At 34.2% G+C, this 21,407-nt stretch overlaps 1 protein-coding gene and 1 pseudogene across 1 annotated transcript; both read right to left on the bottom strand.

Moving 5' to 3' along the window:
• Positions 1–1,197: 1,197 nt before the first annotated feature.
• Positions 1,198–12,016, bottom strand: LOC120121018 (protein HUA2-LIKE 2-like). Its single transcript, XM_039140497.1, is given in 17 exon segments — positions 1,198–1,497; positions 1,614–1,674; positions 1,806–1,985; positions 2,262–2,588; positions 2,591–2,702; positions 2,803–3,086; positions 3,089–3,243; positions 3,326–3,513; positions 3,580–3,692; positions 3,778–3,886; positions 5,385–5,442; positions 5,444–5,845; positions 6,180–6,804; positions 6,807–7,730; positions 7,733–8,247; positions 10,986–11,062; positions 11,618–12,016. Coding segments are annotated over 16 exon segments (4,215 nt in total). The 5' UTR covers positions 11,741–12,016; the 3' UTR covers positions 1,198–1,497; positions 1,614–1,651.
• Positions 12,017–12,462: 446 nt separating this feature from the next.
• LOC120121027 lies at positions 12,463–15,750 on the bottom strand (annotated as a pseudogene).
• Positions 15,751–21,407: the final 5,657 nt, after the last annotated feature.

Here is a 21,407-nt window from a genome sequence, read left to right on the forward strand (position 1 = left end):
ATTTTTTGAACAAAATTCTAAATGCATGGTATCTCTTGTAATAGAAATGCATACCTGGAATACCACTTCTCATATTAACCAAGAATGACAATTCTGAAATCATTTATACCAATCATTTTCTGTTCAAATACGCTCCAACCTAGTGGTCTCCGTGATAAAGAAATTATTAATATTTCTTGTGGATCCGAGTTCGAGTACTATAATAAACAGATACTACCTTGTAATTATCATAGATTAACAAAAAAAATCAAATACAAACTATGGTTTTTATTTGAATAATGATGACAGGCGTGAAGCTTTTGAATTTGCTTTTTTATAACTTAGTTTTTGTCCTCAATCTTTTAAAGAATTAAAACTCAGTAATTCACTTTTTAAAAAGATTAATAATATTAATATAACAATGTGCATTATAATTTTTACATATTTTATAGTGCTTTTATTTTTAATAGTTTTTAAATTTTTTATTTACCTAACTTATATAATAATTAGCATCATATCAACATAAACTATCACGCATTTTATTATTCCAACAAATTCAGTGTTTTATCAACATTCCCTTGATTTATTTTCTATTTAAAAAACAAAATTGATAAGGTTTTTCATTAATAAATTTATTTCTTATTATTTATATTTGTCATTTTTTAATATACATATATATTAATATATTTTTTATTAGTATTTACACTTTTCTCACCTTCATAAATTTTTTTGTTAATTTAGTTTTCACTATTAGTTTAGACAAATTTGGTCCTAAATATTCGAAAAGGAGTTGAATTAATTTCCCACTTATTAATCAAACTACCTTAAAATAAATTAATAATGATTTCTGATTTTAATTAAACTAAATAAATATAAGCGAAACTTGATCCAAACTCAAGTTATTTATTTTCTGGAAAATAAGATTATTTACGAGATTTGTGCTCCACACGTTATGCATTTGTTTGCATGTACAAAGACAATTTTCAGTTTGTCTTTTTACCACAATGATGAACACTACTTTGGGATTCTCAATGCATACAAGTGGGTGAAGGATTCAGAGTTGGTTCACATCCATTAAATATATATTATCTGCCAATATCAACATCATCATCAAATACTGTTTACAGACCAAAATGGGGTTCTAAAACATATAATTATGAAACTACCAAAACAGATCGATTGCTATGTAATGTGGGGAGGGGGTTACTAATGCTATAATGTTCCTATAAGGGCGTTTCTGAAATAAATTATGCAAAAATAATAATAAAATTTTAGATACATTGACCTTTGGTAAGCCAAGAGTTAGGGAGTTAAGTTCACACTTCTCAGCCCTGACCTCAGTCCCCTATCTGTCTGTCTATCTATCTTCCGGTAGAGATGATAGAATACATACATTTACAAAAACCAGCGTTGCCATTGCCAACATGCTGACCTTCGTTTCCCAACTCGAATCTCATTTACCACTTCTTTCCTTCCTTTGCAAACAATATATATCCTCCAACAACTCTTTTCAACATCCTGTGCCATTTGAAACCATATCAAAAGCAAAAAATAAAAAAGGGTTGCAAGTAATCAACCCAGAATTTATTGAGAGAGCATTAGATTCAAAATGAAAACTAATCACAATAACCTACCAATTAATATTAAAGCAGCTCTCTCTGTATATTTGGCATCAACTTGGCCGCCAGCTTGAAGCTGAAACACATAAAAAGGTACTGAGAACCTGCCCTAATGCAGGGTATCTAGAATGCATAAAAGAAGTCTTAAGAAAAAGCCTTTTTTATATATATTCTTGCACAGCACAATTTCACAGGAGAAATGCAAACCTCTTGATCCAACAGGAACTACACATTCTGGATGAGGTCTGACTGGAAAGGAGTTTCTGTGATTCATTGGAGGGGGATGGAAGCCCCACCCATGGTTTGGATACCTTGTTGGTTCACATTGGGGCCCGCCATATGATCCATGGCCGTATGGTGCTTCAGGATTATCAGCATAATGTGGACCTAGTATGAGCAAAAACATAAAACAAGTACAATCAAATGTCATTAGACACAAAAAGAAATTAACATATGTTACTCGGACTCAGGTGCAAGTGCCGGTCACATATATGGCTAGATTTTTCTAAGTTTCTATATATGTGAAGGATCCTTGGAGGTCATATTCCCGTATGCAAGTATCAGACATGGGTACTTCATAAAAAAGACGAGTCTGAGCAACATAAAATATAACAGCATATTGCATTATCTAGTATCATAAGTAGAAAATATATTTGAACTTACCACAGAAAGGTGGCGGAGGAAACCACCAGTTGTCTCTAGGCTCATTTGACGGAGGTTTCATTCTCTCATGGCTATTATAATAGTTACCCCCTTCCATGTTAGGTGAATAGTACCTGTTGGAGTAGGGAGGAGGTGGGGCATCCCTCATAGGGTTCATATGCGGGCCTGAATTACCATATGAGAAATGATTTGAGGGAAGAGGATGAGGGGGTGGCGGAGGGTAGTCATTGTGATGGAAGTTCGGACCATCACTTTGTTGAATATTATTCACAGGATGTACAGAGTAACTGTTGAAAGAGGTATTAAACTCAGAAAACTGCATAGGACTGGACGATCTCTCGACTCATGCCCGTGATAAGGAACTGAAGAGGTGCATATAGCTGGATTAATTCTGGGTGCAACTGATGAGGGAACTGTAGATTGCGAATCATCTTGACTATTCTGCAAATATAATCAAAACAAAGAATTGAAATACCAACATATATCACTTTTAAATAATAAGAAAAATGAAATCACAACAGGCAAAACAAACAAGACCTACATGTATGCTTGTATGATTTGTTGAATTAACAACATTTCCATAGTGATGAGATATTGGGCAAGGAGGAGGGTTGGGAGGCGGCGGTGGAGGCAGGGGTGGGGGTGATGATGGAGGCACATCATGAGGTAAAGGGGGGGCAAATGGCAAAGAAAAATGCTGATCACCCTTCATTCCTGAAGCTTGTGCAGCATTGACTCCGGCAGCAGCAGTGGTTGAACTCATTTCAATCTCAGAGGGGGCAACATCCTCCATCTCAAGTTCACCATCAACATCTTCCAAAATAGTCGGCGCTTTTCAATTGCAGGGTTTGCCTCTAGTTCTTCAGGGATTCGAGAATCATGCTCTGGAGTGACAGCCTCAAAACTACCTCCATCAGAATCACTTCCCTCATCCTTCAGTATTCGGGGCATACAAAATCCAGGAAGCTGAAAGCTAGAATTACTGAGGAAACAAAAATATATTAGAAACAAAATTCTAGAAATTTATAAGTAATCATGAATTAAAGAGATTCAGAAATCCATACCTTCCATACTCATCCACAAGCATACCCTCCATGTCTCTGATAGGATCATCGAATGGTCTCTCTGTTCTAGCTGTACGCCGAGAAAAGGGTCCACCAGAAGAGGAAACACTATATGAATCAATTTCTCTTATATGGTGGCGTACAACAGATTCTGGAAGGATTTTTCTCTCCAGCCAAAGTCTCAAAACCTATATCGAATGAAGTCTGTGAGAAACTAAAAAATCTAAAACAAAAAGAAGCCAAAAATCGCTCACCTTTAAGCACTGCCGACGATTTTCATGTGCACTAGGTCCAGGCGGAGCTGCAAAAGAGAGTAGACGAGGCAATGCCGCTTGAATAGCTGAAAGGTAGACACCACCACCATCACCTGGACAGTCACATTCATGATACATAACCAAACACCCATCTTATTGCTAAATTATACTTCAAGTTATTAGTTAAACAAATAATACCTTTCAAACCCCTGGAGCATTGAGTAATAGAATCCACAAGAAAGAACAAGTCCACCCTTCTGTGTAAACTTGACTCACTTTCCAAATTTCGAGCAATGATTTCCACAACCTATGTTAAAACAAAGAAATCAATGCATTTCACATGGAATGGATGTTTTAGTATATATGTATGCACCATACATATAGATATTCTCAGAACACAACCACTCTCTCACTATCCTTCTATATAGTACACTGAGTCTTAATAAAAATCCAATAAAGGGGAATAAACAAATTTTTGACTTTTAATGCCAAGTTCGCCGATGTCAAAGTTACATTTAGAGTGTTAATACTGAAGCAGCAGAAATGCCATTGATAAACAACATAACAATCTATATAAAAAAAAAGTTTAACAACTTTAACCCAAAAATATTTAACTACATGAACATACAAGAAATATAAACATTCAGAAGCTATTATAAAATAATTTATCCTTGAATAATCACATGGACTCAAAAAGATGATTAGGGATTCAAAGCTTTCAAGTATTGCAAGCAGTGATTGTACTGATAAATAATTTTTTACTTATTCGGTGACCCTTTTTCCCAAAACAATTTAGAACAGATTCCTAATCCAACAATTTACAGTCTCCAACTTTTCTGGCCTGAATAAGTTGACAATGCTAGGAAACTAATATAACATTCTCTTAAACTTAATGTTGATGGGGCAATGGCTAAGGGATGGGATAAAGGAGGAATAGGCGGATTGATTAGGGATGCCAGGGGATTGCAACTTGGTTCATTCTCTGAAAAAATTGGAGATGGTCCTCCTATACTTGCAGAGCTATTGGCGATCAAAAGAGGTTTGACTCTTATTGAAGTAGGATCGTTTCCAAGTCAGAGAATTATCTTGGAATCGGACTCTACCACGGCTCTGAAGTGGATTAAAAATCCAGATTTATGTACCCCTTTATTTCAGTCCTTGGTAAGAGGTGTAGCTACTTTTGTGGAAGGAAAGGGTATTATTTCAAGACATTTTGAGAGCTGCTAATTGGGAAGCGGATGAGTTAGCAAAAGCTGGTATAGGTTGATCTAGAGGTTATGTGTTGTGGTTCTTAAGATGTTGTGTTTAGTCAGCTTTTTTAAGGCTTCTGATTATAGTGCTGCAGTATGTGTTATGTTGTTAAGTGTTATGTTGTTGTAAGCAGTCTGTGGTTAGGGATTGGTTGTATGTTATGATTCAGATTAATAAATATCAGAGGCACTCTTTTCCTCCTTCCTATGTCCTTCATGTTACTAATATAACATGTAGGATATGAAGGGGGTTTTTAATGAGGCCTATCTTCTATAAAAAAAACAATGCTAGGAAACTAACTAAAAAATTCACATATAATTTATGAGTAACTTAAATTACCGCCTTTATTCAACCATTTTTTATTCTTTAACTACATTTATCAATAGAATGTCCTTGACTTCCACAATAGAACCTAATTTCTTCTGTACAAGAAGTCCAAATAAAACCTCTTCAGATATCTTTACATATCCCTCAATTTTAATACCACTAGAATCCGATTCCATGAAACCAACACCTATAATTAAAGCAAATAAAAAAGTAGAGAAATATCTTACCTTAGCAAACACACCAAATTTTGCACAATCAATAGCTATGTGTGTTGCACGAGCAATGCTCTTTTGTCCTCGTTAAGACCACAAGTGTATTTTCGAAGGATGACAAAGCAGAATGTGCTTCGGTGTGATTACTGCACTTACTGACAGATTTGGGTCTTTCAGAGACCACAGGGTCAGCTTTACCTTCATCATCAGCAATCGAAACAGATAGAGATTTGTTGGATCTGTACTGAACATTTGGACTACAGTACCCATTGCTTTGAATTATATTATCACTCTCGGAAGTGGAAACATGAAAATTTGAAGCATTGGAAGGAGAGACTCTAGCAGGAGAATCTACTTCATCAACTGAATATGAACTTAACCGGACACCTAAAACATCCTTGTCTGAATTGTCATCACAAACCAAACTAGTTGCCATACGCCTTGGGTCAGTTTGAAATGCTTCTGGAACCTCACAACTGAGTCAAACAAGACAGGCAAATCTAGAAATTAATGGCAGATATTTACAAAGGGCATAAAAAAAACTAAGGAAACACTTAAGATAAGTCCCTTTGGGAAATCAATTCTTTTACAAGGTTTACGTTAATATATAGCATTGCAACTTTTTAATTCACTTACAGTCATTACTCATTACATTCATATTCAAAAAGATTAGATTAGAGAAACCACTTCCACGATGACAGGTGGAAATGACAGTTAAATGGTGAAATTTTCATGTATATCTTTAACAAAAATGTCTCTCAATATCAATCCACTGAATAGTTGTGAGAGAAATAAGGTAGCAATGCTTACATGCTATGGACTAAGCTGTTGCCATCAGTTTGAGACTTCAATGACTCGATTTTCTCATGACCGGTATGCTGGGCAGCCCACTGAAACACATTTGAACCATCTTGAGGTGAAATTTTGCAAGTTTTCCCAGTCACTGAGATAGGATCCAAGCTCATGTCAGTATGTTCTGATGTATTCAACTGTTCATTAGGGTTTTCAGCCCTAAAACTGTTTAAGCCAACAGGTTCGACATCAGAATCACCCTTTGAAAGCAACTGCTGATCTGAAGAACAACTATTGGGAGACTGGCTTTTGCCAATAATAGGTGTTAAGTATTCTAAACTTTGGCCTTCAGGAGTATCTTGATTAACATGGTTCATGGACTGAACTAAGACATCCTTATTGAGTTCATGCTTTGGGCTGTTAGGACTATCAGCTGGTTGATTGCAAATATCTGATTCCAAAGAAGAATTGGCTAGTTTCTCCAAAGATATTTTATTTGGCATAAAGATCCCAGAATCACTATTCACAATCAAATCCATGCCACCTTGCTCCAACCCTCTGGCTTCTTTGTCCTTAACAGTTATATGAGAGTCACTCCTTATTGGAGAACCATGACATTGACCATCTGGTGTTTCCAGTTTTGTGTGTGTTCAGCACATGTCTGATCTTCAGCAGCATTAGCCGACATAGCTTCCAAAGCACGGTGGAGACGTTTAGAAGGAGGCAAGGCAGCTTCTCCACCTGCCAAGCAGCCTAATTGATTTCTCTCAATTTTCAAAGGTTCTGGATGTTCTGGCCTGCTTCCTTGAACTTGAATGTCACCTTTTGAAGGTGATACATAAACCATAGCTCCTTTCAAATCTAAAGAGTCTCTATCAATAGGAGAATCGTCGTGACAGCTTGACAATGGACTCGTCTGCTCCAATGAATTGACTGCACCATCATTAACAGGCTTTTCTTCAGTTGATAAAGAACAATTGAACTCACCAGCAGCTACCAGTTTGCCCATACGAACCCTTGCTCTTTTCAGCAACGGTAGGTGCTCATCTCCATCATCTTTGGGACATCTATTGTTAGAATTTTCACATGTATTTTGCAGATTTTCCCTAGCATTATTGATTCCTAAATCCAAATTTGCTTCTTTCCCCATTCTAGCAGGAGGCTCAGCAGGGTCATTATTCACCCACTTTCTAAACGGTTTCCTTTTCTTCTTAATGACAACGGCCTTTATTTGGAAATCAACCCCTTTACTCAACTCAACATTTCCTTCTAAACATTCAAGAACATTCTCAGAGTGTTCAGGTTTACAACTAGAATCCATGGTGCTGCCTTCATTCAAACTACCACCATCCGAATCAACAGTGGCAATTTCCGAGCCGTTATCATCAATGCTACCATTTGACATTAACAGAGATGAGTCAACATCATCACTCTCAGAAGCTTCTGCAGACTTCCTGAATCGTTTATTCCTCCTCAGGGATCCATCAAGGATTACATTTGTTGATATATCAAAAGCAGTCCTAACATCATTAGATAGCTTCATAAAGTTCTGGAATCTAGATGATTCCACCTTGATGAGCTTCTACCCCTTCGAACTTGAGCTGCTTTCTTATGTGCAATGGATTTTTGAAATTGTAAACCTTCAGATCTTTTTCTTGACGAGTATGTAGTCAGTGCGTGTGTTTCTTTAACCGACACTGTATCAGGAGGTTGCTCTGAAATGGATTCTTTTGCACACAGACCATCTATTTTTGCCTCGGCTTGAGCAACCTCAGTTACAAGGCTTGGATCATTTCGACTTGTAACAACATTCAAAGTTTCTAATGGAATCTCAGCTGTAGCCTCACAAGTGTCAGTTAGATCCTTTGATGCGGATGAGTCAACTGAGTTCCCACAATTTGCTCGCGTTACTCTATCATCGGAATTACAATTGTTAACCTGGTCTTGCTTCTTTGACTTCTCATAACTGTCAATAATTTCCTGGACCGCACGAACAAAATCTGCACCCTTCCTCTGACGTTTGACCAAAAGAGATTGTTTCTTCTCTTCCGTAAATGTTTCAACATCAGCAGGATTACAGAAGGCTCTGCATGAAAGGTAGCCATAAGAACTAACAAAACCCAAAATATGCCAAAGGAAACAACATACAAGGAGAAAAAGGATAGAGTCGTGTCAAATAACAAATATAAATACCCAAATGACAAAGACCAATAAAAAATTACAATAATATTTTGTTAGAGGTTGCCCTTGTATCAATTATATGGTTATTATAAGGAAATCAATTTCTTAGTATATCTTATTTAGGAGTATTTTATATCATTATAAGTCTTCCCTTAGGAGGAGACTTGCTTTTAAACCCAGACCTCACACTTTTTGGAGAGAATCTTAAATCTTGTAAAAATCGATAAAAATTCTGACTTAACATTATTTCTTTCAAATTGGCCTCTTAAATAGAGGTCAGTATTAAAAAGGGTGCAAGGCGCACTAAGGCGATAGAGGTTTTACAGCCAAAGCGCAGGGCACGTGCCTTATTGAAGTGAGGAACACTTTTTAAAAACAAAAGCTATACAAGTTTTTCCCAGTTGTATAATCAAACAAAAAGAACTGTTCATGCAATATAAATACCAAAGAGTATTCATTATCAGCATTTTATGTATTAAACATCACTTTTGTTCCATCAACCATTGAATCTTGAGAACCCAAGCAAAAACCCCCTTCCTTCCTTGGTCCACAATTCTACATAAGAAACTGAAACAATAAATAGAAGTCTAATAATGAGTTGGCATCAACTTCTTACTTGTCTCCTTCTTGTCCCCCACCTTGCACCTCTCAACAAACGTGTCTTCCTCAATGTTAACACCACCTACATCCTAAACCCCTCCTCTATCCACTCTAATCCTCCATTTTCCGTATTTCTAAATTGTGTTTCCAAGCTTTTCTTTCTTTCTTTCTCATGGATTCAAATTTCACCATGTGCTAAACGTGCTGCTCAAGAACCCATCACTACGCAACAAAACTCACTGAAACCTATCTTTTCCTCCCCCGTTTCCCAATTCGTGCATGCATGCCTCTCTCTCATTTTGCTTGCTCAGTCGATTGTCTTTTTTAGCACCAAAAATGACCTCTATTCATGCCCTTTGACTCTCTCTTTCAAACTTCGAGACAAACAGTAATTATATAAGGTAAAGCACCCCCCTTTATCTGTATTTCATTCCAAATTTTCATGTCTCCCATGAAACTCTCTTTTCTAATCACTCCCATCATGTTTTACTCTTTTCTTCACTGTCGTTTCATTTTTACTTCTTTTTTGTTGTTGATATATTAGTATGTAAAACATAATAAAAGACAAAAAAAACATAGAAATTTGAAAAGGCAGTGCCTTTCTGCACTTCATTGAAATCGCCTCGCCTTAGCGCCTCAGCAGCGCCTTTTTAAACACTGATAGAGGCTACATTAGGTCAAATAAATGGGTTACTAAAGTAACTAAAAGCACGTCTACTACAAAGGAAAGACTTCTAATGATATAAAATACTCATAAATAAGATATTCTAAAACTTCTCCTAATAAAATCTTAATGATTCGTAACTATCATGATTCCTAATTCCTGTAACATAATTATAGTAACTATCATGATTACTAATCCCTACAACAAATAAATCCAATTGCTTTTAATCAATGTAAAGGATATACATGATTTATTTACATAACATTATAACAAATATAACTACCAAAACGACAAAGAACAATCGAAAAAAGTTCTAAAACAATATTTATAGTAAAAATAATGACTAGTAACCCCTGTAACATATATATGAAATAGCTTTTAGTCATGCAATTTATTTAGATAATGTAATTATAGCAGACATAATAGAAGTGGGTACCTAAATTCTTATTATACATAAAGGAGCTACACATTAAAAATAGTGTGTTTTTCATTCCACCACCCTTTTCAGTTTTTTAAAAGGTTATACAAATCTTTCTCATCAAAAATTAAACAAATGAAATATCATTAGGAAGAAGAAAGTACAATTACAATACTGAAAAAAAAATGAACTTGCGAACCCGAGTTATGAAATGACTACATAGATTTCCAAGTTTAAGGGCCACATCTCTTACTAAACATCAGCATAAAAAAATAACCACACAAGTTTTCCCTAAATTGGGGGAAAACACCAGCAATACTTTCCAGGTACTTGATATTCTAGAATTCTTTTTTAACACCATGTAAAACTTATTTACAAACAAATATGGTCACAACCAAAACCGTAAAACTTATAATCAGACGAAATATTATAATATAATGAGGAAAAAACAAAGACAACCCAAAGAGCGCATAAAGCTGACCGTAATATAACATGCAAAAGAAGATCCAAGCTTAACTAAGGAAAAGATAGCTCATCAGCATCAACCAATAACTACATGACTTTTCCTAAATCAGAAAAAATACCAGCAATACTTCCTGGCACTTGATATTCTAGAATTCTTTTTTTCCAGCGTGTAAAACTTCTTTTCTGACACATATCCAATTGTAAAACTTTTAATCAGGCTAAATATTATTATATAAAGTGGAAGGACCAAAGGCAACCCAAATAGAGCATAAGGTATTAGATAACATGGAAAAGAAGATCCAATCTAACTAAGGAAAGGATCACTCATGTAACAACAGCATATTGAGGTTAAAACCAAACGTAAAACTAAGTTTACACATGGGTTATAAAAAACTAATAACCTGAAAGAATGACAAAATGGGACAAAACAAGAGAAAAGAACAGCAAACGAAAAGGTTGAGTAGAACAGAAAGATAACAATGAAATGTTCACTTACATTTGCTGTGTTCCAAAAAAGTATACCAAAACTTTCTTCCTCTCAGATGAATATCCCCACTTCTCAGGCTCACTTATCTGTTGCAAGCAATAGGAAACAAAAACATGAGAAGAAAATGATTATGCTACCAAATAAAACAAAATAAAATAAATGGGTGGTGATCAGAGGGGAGAAATTAGAAGAAAAACAGGCTGATTGAGAGCATTAAAAATCAAAAGTAAGTTAGATATGACAAAAACAAATATGCGCATACTCTTAAGTAATTTTAGCAGGATACAGAAACCAAAAAATAGATTTTGCACAATCAGATTTCAATAGAACTAGCCAACATGGGTCCTAAGGTAATCTTCTAATAAATTCATTCTAGATTCAGAATGAACAAATTACAATAATATCTTCTCTTGATTAGTACCAAGTAAAATTAAACAAAAAGAACCCCCCAACTCTAGTAACACAGAATTAAACCCTAGATAAAAAGAAATTAACCATGCCACCTAAACCGACAAAAATAATTATCAACAAAACCTCACATGCAACTGTAAGCCCTAATGAAATAAACGCATCTTCTAACATAAAAAAGATTTTCATAAAATATACAAAAAAAAAAGATAGTGATATAAGTATTGGCATACCGTGGCAGGCCAAGCAGGGAAACCTTTGACTTTAGCAAGGACAAGATCGCCGACTTTCCATTGTCGGCGAGCTGCGGCGGAAGCAGCCGCCTTACTGGTGCCTTTCCTTCGGGCGGGCGCCATCGGAAAGTATATTAAAAAATTTAATCGGAACTGAAAGGCACGCCAAAACGCCCAAAAGGCGTAACAGTTTGGTACTCTCTAGGGTTCTGCCGCAACAATTTAGCACAAAATTTTGAAGGCATTTGAAACGCTCCCTCGATTCGAAGTGAGTAAGCAAAACTCAATCTGTTTAAAAGAAGAAACCCCGGCTCCCTTTTTCTCCAAATTTTTTTTCTTTTTCGGGCTTTTACGAAACAAAAATAATCACACACAAAAGGGAATATGCAAGATATTGAAATGGTGCGGTCACGTGAATCACTGGTAGGGTGTAGGTTAAGAGTAGGAAGGGAAGAAAGAAATGGTGCAGGTTAAGAATCTGGTGGGGGTCCACTGAAATGACCCAACAAACTCATTCTCTATATGGGCTAATATTTGGACCCATTGCTTTAAGGCCCATTTTCGTATTTTTCTCCTTATGTGGAATTAGAGAAGTGAAAACACAAATAGGACGAAAAACCAATCGAAAAACAAATCCTCGCCGTTTTATAATAATATTATGTCTTTTCTAAAACATATATTTAATGTAATTTTAATTTAAAATCATATAAAATTATTTAAATAAAATATCATCATAATAATATTTACTTTCTTTTAAAAATATATTTTTTTTATTTTTTTCATTTAAATTTATATTTAATTAACTTAAAATATCAAATCAATCAATTAATATATAACATATTATTTAAAAATTGATAACCAAATAATATTAAGAAATACTAGGTCTTCTACAAGCGTTAAAGACTAGGAATTTCAATTGTGGAAACACTTCCCAAAGCACAACTGAATTTACATCTCTTACAAATACCAAAAAAAAAATTCTAGTCCTATAGAGAATTATATTTTCCTCTATTTTGGTCGTTAATTTCCTTTTTCTAGTTACTGTAGCAGGATGCAGCTAAAGCCGTTGCTTCACCCGCCTACCATTCGCATCACTTCCATCAAAGATGGCTTCATTCCCATGTTTGCATGTAAACACTGAGTGCTCGTTCACTCGAGCCACATACTCCAACAGCTCCGTCAACAGAGACGGACAACTTTCCTTCAAGTACTCAAAACCATCTGTTTGCATTACAGCTGCGATTAAAAACCGAAATCAAAGGTTTAGTCGAGAAAACATTGTTAACAAAAACCTGCAATTATATAGCTACATGATAAGTTGCTATGCTTCTGTCTAAAATCAAAATTCTTTTCGGGCATTGATAACCCTGATGCAATACTGATTTAAATGTCAAAAACATTAGAGGACTCACCTCTAAGATTTTCAGGCATTGCAACAAACTTGAGACACACAGCTTTCAGCTGGAAACAATGGTGCTGCTCAGCCAAGGCCAATGTGGTTGCCACCGAGTTAATGGCAACTTCCTCACAAAGATTGGCCTCGCAGACTATTCTCAGCCTCTCTAGCCCATACCTATCTGCAGCTGCAAGCAGATGTTGAGACATCAATGTAGAGGCCCACTTTGAGTTGATACCAGTGAGCTCTTGCATGTCGAGTAGAGAATCCCAGTATATGAAGTGAAGTAGGGCCTGCAATGTGCAAAACAGGGAATAGAAACTACAATGTATCAGTAATTTGTCCTACATAGATTGCATTATGCATACTAGCATAGTCAAATTTGCTTTTAGTTTGACAAAAAGATGTTGGAAGACTCAAATGAAGCATGTATATCATGGTTTTTAGATATGTAAGGAAATGCGTATTCATGAATTTACTATTAGGTACTACAACCATTGACTGCCAACATGTGTGTTATAAGAAGCAATTAACGAAAAGATTAAGACAGTCCATGCAGTGACTCTTGACGTCATAGGTTATAACATCAGTCACCCAGTAAATTAATTGGAATAAAAAAGTTTCCAAGAACTAATCATTAACATCAGGCATTCTATCAATGACAAGTTAACGACATGCATATATCAACAATGCATAATGAATTAATGATGGTCAAGAAGTAGCATGAATTCTTGTCCAACATAAGAAGAGGAGGTATTTTACTGAACCTTAAAAACTGGTGCTTCCATATCTTCAACTTTTATTTGCTTTGTATTCTGATCTTTCATAGGACCAAAAAGTTGTGCCCTAAACACAGGTGAACGTGCAGCAAGTACCAACTTGTGGGCAGGAAAGACTTCTCCATCAACTTCAAAGCTTACATCAGATCCCTTTCCAGTTTCTAGCAATTGTCCAAAATGATGACCAATTTTTGAAGGAGGTACAGCTATGGAGTAGATCTTAGGACCCTCTGTATGTGACTTAACAACACCAACACTACAATGGACAGAGAGGCAATCATCTTGAGGTAGTCCGATTGCTCAAGTAGAGTTCTTTTGAAAAATCGTTATAGCCCCTGCAGCAAATCAAACGAGTTACTTCACCACTCACCAGAGTTTCATAATCATAAAATATGCTTCTTTTTGTTTATTGCAGGGGTAGGATAGAGGAATCAAACCCTGGAACTAGACAAACCCTCCCCCCACAAGCATTGGGCACTAAGAGTCAATGTGCCAAGTAGATAAGACCAAATACAAATATACCGCATTCCATGCCTTTATAACATTATCATCTAGTTAGTAAAGGCCAGACATCATGACTCATGAGCAATCAAAGGAGTAAAGTAATCAAGAGCTACAGACTAAGGAGTTATTTGATTAGGCTAGCAAATATGTTGTTACGTTCGTCTTTAGTCAATCATGTATGACTTGATTGTAACCAAATGCTTTATGATACCACCAAATTAAAACAAGCAATAAAGGTCAGCCAGGAAATGAGCTGGAGAATTAATGCACAGAGCAAAACACAATGCCATTTTGGATGCACCTCAGAGACAGAGTAGTGATTTACAACATCCAGTGCCTACTATTAGCATAATTCTTATGACATTATATTCTGCCGGCCATCCCAAATACTTTTCATATTGAAAAGCATGTGTTAGGAGAAAGAAGCTTATCCTCCCAATTCCACCCCCCCCCCCCCGAATTACAATTTGCTATTTTATAGGCAATAAACTTGTTATACAAACATCCTAACCCCCTAAGAACGAACATAAAGCACAATAAACGAAACAAAAGATAAAAGAACCGAATCCAGCACATAAACAACAAAGTCAACCTGCAAATTACAAACACAAGAACCAGAACAACCCATTATGCAGTTCTTACTATCTAGCAAGACTCCGTGAAAACGCCATTAAAAATCATAAAATAAGAATCATGATCAACGCATTAAAAAGCAAACCCCAAAACTTTAAACAGCTAAAGAAAATCCATCATTGTAAACCCCTCACTCCCCAAAAAAAAACACCCCATAATTCCAATTGAGTTTACGAAATTACAAATCATTGCATGAAGAAAAAGAGGAAGAAAATAAACTGTTACCACATGCTGCCTCGATACTTGAGAGTGTACGGTCCGCTTTCAAGCGTCCTCCCAAAATGGCTATGCACCTTATGCCTCTCTTTCCCGCTCTGATCCAAAAGCGTGAGCTCAAAAAGCGCCCTAACGTCGGTCCCCTCGCTCGCCAAAGCAATGAACAAGGAAACGTAGGTGGCATTATCCTCGGGGCTCTTCCCATCGGGATAAAAATAGATCGCCCACAAATATCCACCCACCATGAATATATCGGAAGCTATATACTTGCCGACCCCCATACCTTTCGACAGCGAATACCCCGTGATCTTGAACTGGTGAGATCCGTTCACCGTCTCCATCACCGAAGTCGACGACGTGGTGGCGCCCTCCGACGAAGGCTTCGATGTTTCCGGTAGAACCCTCCCCATGTGCCCTCCCAACAAAAACCGTATTGCAAAGGGCTTTAAAGACAATCTTTCTCTGTCAAAATTGAAAATGAAATTTGCGGGAAAAAGGAGTGTTTTCCTTTGAGAAAAAAAATTATGGGCTTTTTTTTTCTTTCTTTAATTCGTCGTTCCACCGTCTCCTTTTTTTCCTGTTAAACAGAGACTGAATTTACTATTATGGCTTCAGATATAAAGAATAAAATGGAAGAGGAGATGATCGAAGATCTATTATGATTATTTATGATAAAATTAATAAAGGGTAAAGTACACAAATGGTCCCCAAGTATAGGGTATTATTTTAGTGAGTCTTTTAACTATTAAAAGTTATAAAATGATTCTTTGACTATAGGACGTTATTTTATTGAGTCCTCCGACTATGAAAAATTAAAAAATGGTTACTTGACTATTCATATGTTCCAAAATTATCCTTTTTTGTTAAAAAATTACGACAATCTGAGTTGAACGTTAACCTGTTAACTAAGATATGATAAAATGTGATTATAGAATCTCAAATCGCTATCATATCTCAGTTAGTATGTTAACTTGTGTTGGAAATATAAATTGCAAAACGAAATCGTTAGCATTTATTGAAAATATATAAAATAATGAAACATTAAATCGAACAACAATGTCGTGGTATAAACCACTGCCTTAAAAACGAATTTCGCCTCTATATGTGTAATCGCTATTATAGGCGATCGTCCCCCAAGATTAGCATGTCTCTCTGAAAATTAGTACAATCGAATTTAGAGTGGACAATAGTGAAATTGCTCTTCTCACCAGAAAAATGAAGATAACTTTTGATATAATTTGTAAATGAAAGAAAATGCTTTCAATTGTTTGATGATTTGAGAATTCTCAATACCTCTCTATTTATAGGCTTTAAATAGGGATAAAATTATAAAATAAAAATTAATAATAAATACGGATTTTATTTTTGAAATATAATAGCTAATTAAATGCTGCAATTATATTGTTGTAGCAGACTAAACATGGCCTCAAAAGTTGTCCAGGTTCATTTGAAAAATAGTTATTGAGACAGTTATTATATCGACAAATAAACTGTTGATATCAGGCCCGAAAATTATATTGATGTATGATGTAATAAAGGTTCGAATTTAACCCCAAAATCGTATAGATTCAACTTGTGAAAGTCAAAATCATAATTAACAGCTATCACAGCTGTTAAAATACAACAAATTAATTTTTGAATTTCCATAATGCCAACAATTAAACAGATAATTCCAGCAAATAATCTGATTAGTTTAAAAATTTATTTTTCTTATAAATATGTTTAAAAATTCTCATCAATTTTACAAACATTAGTTTCAAATAAAAAATTCTTCCGTATTTTCTCTAAAACGTTAAGAACGTGCACGGACGTATCGAGTACAACCACAATCCAAGCGAGACCGACATCAATGGCGGCACGCACATGCAAGGGAGTCATCTAATCACATTCAACAAAAAAGGGTAAGATTCTTTAAATATCCTTCACAAGAGATTTACCCTCTCAATGTGCGATATAACCAACAATGTCCAACTCAGATGATCATCAATTTTTTAACAAATCTGATGAACTTGAAATATATGAACAATAAATAACAATTTTATAACTTTTTATAGTCAAAAGACTCAACAGAACAATATCATATAATTAGGGGACTATTTTATAACTTAAAATAATATGTTACTCAACAAAGCAATGCCATATTGTTAAGTGAGCACTTTCGTACTTTACCCTTTCATAAATGAAATTAAACACCTTTTCATTTTAGTGAGAGAAATAAGAAATTATTGGTGGAGGTAAAGCTGCGGTGAAGCGCTTTGTCCATGGGTTTCCACACCATTTTTTTTAACGAAGACAGCTGTTACTTTACGGGGTTATACTAGTCATTTCATCGTTAAAATTACTCCAGTTGATTTATTAATATCAATAAATTATTTTTGTTTTTTAAAAAAAGTGATTATTTTTTACTTTCATGTAAACAAATTTTGGAAAAAAAATATAAGTAAATAATGTTACTAGGTGATTACAAAATAGTATATGTTTTATGTATTTTCAATCATTTGATAATAAACGTTTAATCATTCTGACAATTGTTGGTGTTTAAATTCGTGATTTCTAAAAATAATAACGATAATTTTAACTATTAAAATAATTTAATTCGTGTCATATTTTTTTTAAGTACAGTGGTCTCGTATGCTTTTTATCTTATTTCGAATGTATATGAAGAACAAAAATTAGAAAAAACGAGGGAAAAACTGTAGCGCGCGTCGACCAACGCTCCTGACATAATAAAGGAGTTGGGGGACCAAATGATTAATTAACCAAGTTTGGATGGGTCGATGTCGGGAACGTACACTGTACGACCTTCCCATAGATTTCCTACCACAAAATGTTACGCTGCTCTCTAGGGTTTTTTTTATTCTTTGTCCCATCTAGATATTCATATGTTCTGCAGCCTCCTCTCAGTCATATGTCGAGTAAAATATGTAAATAATTTGTTTACTATAATTTTATTAAAGTTGTAAAATAATTATTTAATTTTAAAAAAATAATTTATTTTACTATAAATAAACTTTTATTGATATTTAATGTGATAATTAATAAGATTTTTTTAAATAGAAACAATTAATATTATTAAAAAATAAAAATATCTAAAATTATAATATGAGTTTACAACTATTATTGTAAACAAAATATATAATTTGGATATTTTCCTATAATATTGAAAGTAATTAGTTTAGATCATATAATGATAATATATGGAAAAGATTAAAAACTCAACCACGAGACTTAAAACAAAAAATAGATACAAACAAATCTGATTGCATCAAAAAACAAATCACAAAAAAAAAATCAACTATTAAAAGACTACCGAGAACCGTAAACTAGAGCAGATCATCATGTGAAACTATCTACAAGCGCAAAATCATATATTCAAGTTCAACTAAAGGGTCCATAGCAGGGAATATCAATATGATTACAAATAAGGGTTATCTTGATCAGTTGTGGCATCGTCAAATCCCACCACGAGAAAATATAAATAAAATAATAAAACAACCGAAAAATAAAATAAAAAATGTGTCACAAAGATAGACTTAAAGTAAAAAATAATTAAAGAAAAAAAAATATCGGAAGAAAATCAATATCAAAATCATTATTATGGTAGGCTAAACAAAATCAAATAAAAATATTAATATGATACATAGAAAATGACACAAACTTCAAACATAAAAAAAAAGGAGAGAGCGACAACTAATATGATTAATATAATAATATATCAAATATTTTAAATCAACTCAACTATGTTCATTTAAGGTTTGTCTTATTTTCTCTTTTTTTTAAGTAGTCGTTAGTTTCTTTTTTTTTTGTGATTGGTGGCGATATTAGTTTTGATACTGATTGTCGATTGTTGATATTTGTTATTTTTCTTTTGTTTTATTATAGCGTATCATTATTTTTCTTGTTTTTTTATTTTTAATAATTATATCTTTATGGTACGTTTTTCGATTGTTTGGCCGTTATTTTCGGATTTTTTTCTTCAAGGTTGAATTGACATCACCACAACTGATCAAGATTACACTTTATTTGTTATCATATTGATCTTCCATGTTTTAAAACTTTGTATTCGATTTGGATACGTAGTTTGCGTTTGTGGATAATATTTTTCACATCACTCAATAATGATTTGTGATTTGTCAGGTGATCTTTCAATAGCTTCATCTCTTTTATGGTGTGTTTACCGATGTCATCAGTTTTGTTCGTATCTAAATTTTATTTGAGTTTATTTGGTTAGGTTTCTTAACATTTTCCTTGTATAGTCCTTTTGATCTTAAGTGACTAATTTTCCCGTGTTTAATAAAATATATTTATTATGTGTTTAGTTTACGATTGTGATTTTAATTCATTGTAATTTGGATATTTTTTATTTTTAATAAAATTAACAACTTCTGTTAAATATATATATATATATATTATTTTAGTTATATTTTTTATATCTTAACCTTTAACATTTACAAATAATTATAAATTGATCCTCATTTGAAAGGTCTCCCTAAACTTGATGGGTTTATTTTTGTTGTGACTGAATTTGTTTGGTTTTGATCTGACTCGAACCCAACCTATTAGGCCAGTATCCGTTTACCTTTGGAACTAGTCTGCTTGTAGTCACCACCTGTCATTTGGGTTGTTTTCCAATCGACCCAAGCTCTATGTCTATTGAGTTGGGCCAGTTCTGTTTAGTCTGCCTGAGGCCTAAATGTCCAATAGAGCCTAAAACATTATTGCCGAAGGTAAACCGCAAGAACCCAACCCATGTTGCACCCGATCTGTTTCTTCGACCCATGACCCAAACCTTTCAATCCCATTTTGAACAAGGATGACCCGACTTGTTTACACGTTTACCTGACCCAATTGATCGATCTATTTACTCATTGACTTAACCCGTCTGACTGACTCGTTTACCCATTGATTATTGACCGGGTAGAATAGTGACCGCTATATAATGGCAATGACGGGTTAACGGCGTATTATATCGTTATTGCGAAAAATAACAATGAGAAAGAGAATCACACAATAACGATGGATCACAATAATAATTTAAAGGTTAGCGACCAACTCATTATAATTTTACTATTCTAATTTTTCTTTTAAAATGAATCAATACCTTCAAAAAAATTAAAACTGTAATATTCATCATGATTACAATAACATCTATCATGTATGCAATCGCGATAAATACAATACGACCTAGAACAATAATTTAAATCCCTATAAACATCGTAGTATCTTAAAAAACAACACCATGTTGATTCCTGAAAACTATTTTTACGTTTTATGTTTATTCTGACATTATTTCTTTTATCATTTTCTTTATTATACTGATTGATATTCATAATATATATATATATTTAGAATCTATTTACACAATATAAAATTCTTTTATTTTACACATATTTAGAATTCTTGAATGAAAGAAAATAAATAATTGAAATTAACTTATTATTTTTTTTAATAAATATCTTCTTATTTTTTACTTTATATATATATATATATATATATATATATGGTCATTAGGAAAATCCAAATTATGCTGATATGGCGTTACCACTATGGCGTGAAGGCAAAATTGCCCAAATAATGTGGTTTGGGGTATTTGTATTCCAGAATAATCCACTTCCCATATTATTTCCCCATCTAAAGTGTTTTCTATAGTATAAGGTTAAAGTCTCCAGAAAATCTCAACGTCTTCAGGCCAACAGAAAGATTTCTCGGTTTCTCGGCATCTTCAGGCAACTCCGAAGACCTTGGGAAATCATGGCGTTTTCATCTTTATTTCATTCTGAACTAAAGCAGCAAAATCTGTTGCATGACGTGGAAAGCAGTGTTGCATGCATGCATGCGTTGGGTTCTTTTTTTCATCTTTTACCCCAAAAGTGATCGTTCTGACAGGCCACGTGAATGGTCTCCATTCTAAAAGCCAGACATTAACACACATCAAGTTAAGTTTTAAACGTTTCGCATGGTGCTGCATCATACGCATAGTAGTTAACATGCTCTGTTATTGTTGCTTAGAAGTCTTTTTTGTCTATAATATGAGCTTTAATATCATTAGTTGGTGTTACCATATAGGTCATTGATCATGTAGTACTTTTCTGCAAGGAAATGAAAGCATTCAACTTATCTGGATCTTATATTGAGTTGCCTGATAGTATTGTATTTTAGGCTTAACTGAAAAATAAGTGTCAAAATTATCTCTCTTTTTTGCTTTATGTACTTCAGGATGTCATTCTAAACCTAATGTCTATAATGAACATTTTATATTTTC

This window comes from Hibiscus syriacus, unplaced genomic scaffold, assembly GCF_006381635.1.
Source record: "Hibiscus syriacus cultivar Baekdansim isolate YM2019G1 unplaced genomic scaffold, ASM638163v2 tig00110356_pilon, whole genome shotgun sequence".
NCBI classification, from domain to species: domain Eukaryota; kingdom Viridiplantae; phylum Streptophyta; class Magnoliopsida; order Malvales; family Malvaceae; genus Hibiscus; species Hibiscus syriacus.